This window comes from Diaphorina citri, unplaced genomic scaffold (genome assembly GCF_000475195.1).
Source record: "Diaphorina citri unplaced genomic scaffold, Diaci psyllid genome assembly version 1.1 scaffold2417, whole genome shotgun sequence".
NCBI lineage: Eukaryota > Metazoa > Arthropoda > Insecta > Hemiptera > Psyllidae > Diaphorina > Diaphorina citri.
Genome location: NW_007379841.1, coordinates 34,082 through 37,709, shown reverse-complemented (window position 1 = coordinate 37,709; position 3,628 = coordinate 34,082). Strand labels below are relative to the sequence as shown.

The following is a 3,628-nucleotide window of genomic DNA, read 5'->3' as shown; positions in this document are numbered from 1 at the left end:
CAGACGTCCCACAGGACTTCGGTCGGATTCTAGGAAGGTCTGCACGGGTGACATCCATCCTATGGCGCTTCCATAGCATAGACTTAGGAGACAAGCTGAAAACAAAGGATTGAGAGGAACTTGAAGCTGTGTACCCATAGATCAACGTGGATTGAAAGCGTACACTGCCTCGATAACATAGTTTCACACCTCGTCACGCGGCGTCGATGCGTCGATTATGTGTGAACACAGCTTAACAAGATCGAAAGCTAGACAACACGTTTGAAAGTTGAAAGGAAATCAGAAAACCGAAAGTTGTAGTCAACTGTTTGTAAGGCCAGCCAGCAGCCGCTCACTATCAGGTCTACCTGATAGCGAGTGGCTGGAAAAGCGAAAGATGAAAGGAAATCGGAAAACCGAAAGCTACCCGTTCAGAATAAAATCTTTATGACTGTACTCCAGCAGCCATAACTGTCGCAGAATTCTGGAGGAGAACAATTTGATGTTCATACAAGAGAAATCTCGGTTACGGATTTGTAAGGCCAGCCAGCAGCCGCTCACTATCAGGTCTACCTGATAGCGAGTGGCTGGAAAAGCGAAAGATGAAAGGAAATCGGAAAAGCGAAAGCTACCCGTTCAGGATAAAATCTTTATGACCGTACTCCAGCAGCCATAACTGTCGCAGAATTCTGGAGGAAAACAATTTGATGTTCAAACAGGAGAAATCTCGGACATGGATAAGTAAGTAAGGATAAAATCCGTCCCGGGCGGGAATCGAACCCGCGGCCTAGCGCTTACAAGGCGTTACCAACCAAGCTAACTGGGCTGGCATTCCGACAGTTGTCCGCACCGTGATGCGATACAATGTAATGTAGAGGAGAATATTGATGAAATGACAGAGAAGCAACGGCTGCATGAACTTGTCACGACATTCCACACTGAACAGTTCACCGTAGATGACAAACACGATACTGGACAAGCCAAGACCGTAGATAGCCTCGTACAGCGCGAGGAGACCCACGAAGTAGTACGCGTGGATGTAAACATGGAAGTAATCCTTCATGAGAAGTAACACACCTAGGAAGAGCATGAAGACAGAACAAACCAGACGTGTCCCGATCAAGATAAACTTGCGAGAGAATTTGTCAGCGATGAAAAGCGCCATCACGCCCGCAATATTGCACAAGATGAGAAGATATACAGGGTAGAGCTTGTTCACCTGAGTCTCTTTCTCACCAGGGTGATTCATACACTCGGCCAGGATTGTGTAGCAGAACGTGTTGAGCACCATGATCCCCGAGGAGGACTGACTCGATTGCAGAAAGACACCCAGTAGGAAAGATTTCCAGTAGTACGGTGTGGCGAACACCTCACGCCATGTCAGACTCTGGCGGGCAGCGCTGGAACTACTCGTCTGATTGAAGAACATCTTGCGCAGCCGATCGATCTCAGCATCAAGGACGGTTTCACACGATGTGTTCCGGAGCCAGGACAGCGACTGCTTGGATTTGGTTGTCCGGCCTTTTTTTTTTCTTACAATTACCTGAGTATCCGGCCAAGAATTGCCGGAGGAGCCCCGTCGGAGCTTCAACCATTATGGAGTTTCTCCTCTGAATTTCTGATTCACAAAAAATTACTCTTGATGTTGGATCACATTTGTCGAAATATTCACTTATATTTACAGGTATTTATGTCTCATAGTCTCATTTCTAATAGCAGTTTGTATTTCCGCACTTTCCGGATCCCATTTGATTTAATGTTAAATTGTTTCATCCTCGAAAAACGACTTTCTAAAAAACAACCATCACTTTTCACTTTCTAAAAACTTTGAAAAATTCTCGAAAATTTCTGAAAAATCTCGACAAAAATATGTACCTATTCTTGTCTATTTGTTTGATTGATTGCTTGTTCGTTTTTGTTTTTGATTTTTTTTTGTTTTGTTTTGTTTTTTTTTTACTAATGTCAAGTACATCTGATGTAATTGGCAAGGTTCCAGTATGTATTATCTCAGAGAGAGATAAAAACTTCTGCTAATATGTATGGCACAATGCTTCCTCGCTGAAATTCGGTACCTGTGCCCGTGCCGTGGGGAACGCTATAAAAAATTGATTGTCCAATTAGTAAGCCTTCTTCGCTAGATTTGGTTTCGCGAGACCTATTTCAATGACTTAATCAGAGATTTCGTTGGAGATTTTTAGGTGCTGGGTCAACACGAGAACACCAGAAAGTAACCCGTTGAAATATTTGCAATCGAAAAACGAGTACAAATTTTTGTCGATGGTAACTCGTAGGTTGTATGTATCTAAGATTCTTGATTCAAATATGTACCTACCTACCTACATATTACCTACATACAAATCATATAGGTACTCACCCACTTCTATTATTAGGTAGATAATAGGTACTTATATACTTACCTATATTCGAGTAGATAACGTGGACTGTGCAAATATTTGTTCGCTACTTCTATTATTGACATACGGCAACACGTTTTAGTGGTTTTTAAGGGGTTTAGGATAAAAAAAATATGATCAAAGTTTAGGATCATAGGAACCATTTGGCACCAAAAACCAAAAATCGATTTGTTTTGACATACGACGTTTTCGCTTAGCACGGCAGAATAGGTACTTATATTTGAGTAGATAACGTGGACTGTACAAATATCAAGTTTATCGGGAACGTGGGGATTAGGGAAGCCAAAGCCCCAATAATACAGGGTGTCCCGGTCCATGACCGAGAATGGAACCCTTGATCTCCCTTCGAACTTTTTTTAAGGGTTTCATAGAGGGAACTGTAACTGCTAGGGTCTTATCGTCCCGAAATCGAAGAAAGAAGGAATTCAGGATAGAAGAAAGCCAGCCGTTTCGAGGTACGAACCTCTTTTATCCCTTCAGGAGGCGGGAATAGAACCCGCGGTCTAGCACTTACAAGGCATCAACTAAGATTTAACTAGGCTGCCATCCCTCGTTCATTCGACATAGGTAATCCTTTTGACTGGTTTATCTTGTATCTTGCCCCTTCAATATTGTATATACGCCCAACTTTCTCCCTCTCTTTCTCTCTTCCCCAGGATGGACGGGTCACTGATCTCAGACAAGTAGAGTGTGATGGAAGACAGAGTTCCTGGCAACAGAAACAACACGTTGTGAGTTAGAGTCATGTTTGTTTTATGAACAAACCTAGTAGATCCAGAATCGTCATGTCTTCCCGTAGGATAGGAACTTGGGAACCAGGCCTATCTCAAGGACAGGGGAACAAAACATGCAAACAGACATTAGTTGATAAGAAGGCTCTAGGTACCTACAGCAAATTCAAATCCCCCCCCCCCCTCCCTCAAAAACCACTTTGTGGCATAAAAAAAGAAAAACCACGAAACTATGTTTTGTATTGTTTCGTGTTAATACTGTTAATATAGGCCGGACGGCGCGGCGCTTCGAACTCTTGACGTTCGCACGCCTCCCGGCATCCTATAGGCGTACCTACTTACCAGGTATACATACCCCGATGACAAATCTAGCCGCCAGCATCAGAAGGAAACTGTGAGTGAAATAGATGACTAGTCCTGCTAGTAGATAAGGTATGGCCAGGCCACATAACATGGTCTTCCTGCCTATATGCTCACTGACTCGGGCGAACCCGAATGTTCCTG

General features: G+C 43.4%; 1 protein-coding gene across 1 annotated transcript in view; it reads right to left on the bottom strand.

Moving 5' to 3' along the window:
• Positions 1 to 787: 787 nt before the first annotated feature.
• Positions 788 to 3,628, bottom strand: part of LOC103518889 — a gene marked incomplete at its 3' end in the record, with an annotated part of 35,997 nt that continues 33,156 nt past the window's right edge. Inside the window, exons 4-5 of the mRNA XM_026830561.1 lie at positions 3,022 to 3,102; positions 788 to 1,500 (exon numbers count right to left, since the gene is read on the bottom strand). Coding sequence (XP_026686362.1) covers positions 788 to 1,500; positions 3,022 to 3,102 — 794 coding nt within the window. The remainder of the gene's footprint in view (positions 1,501 to 3,021; positions 3,103 to 3,628) is intronic.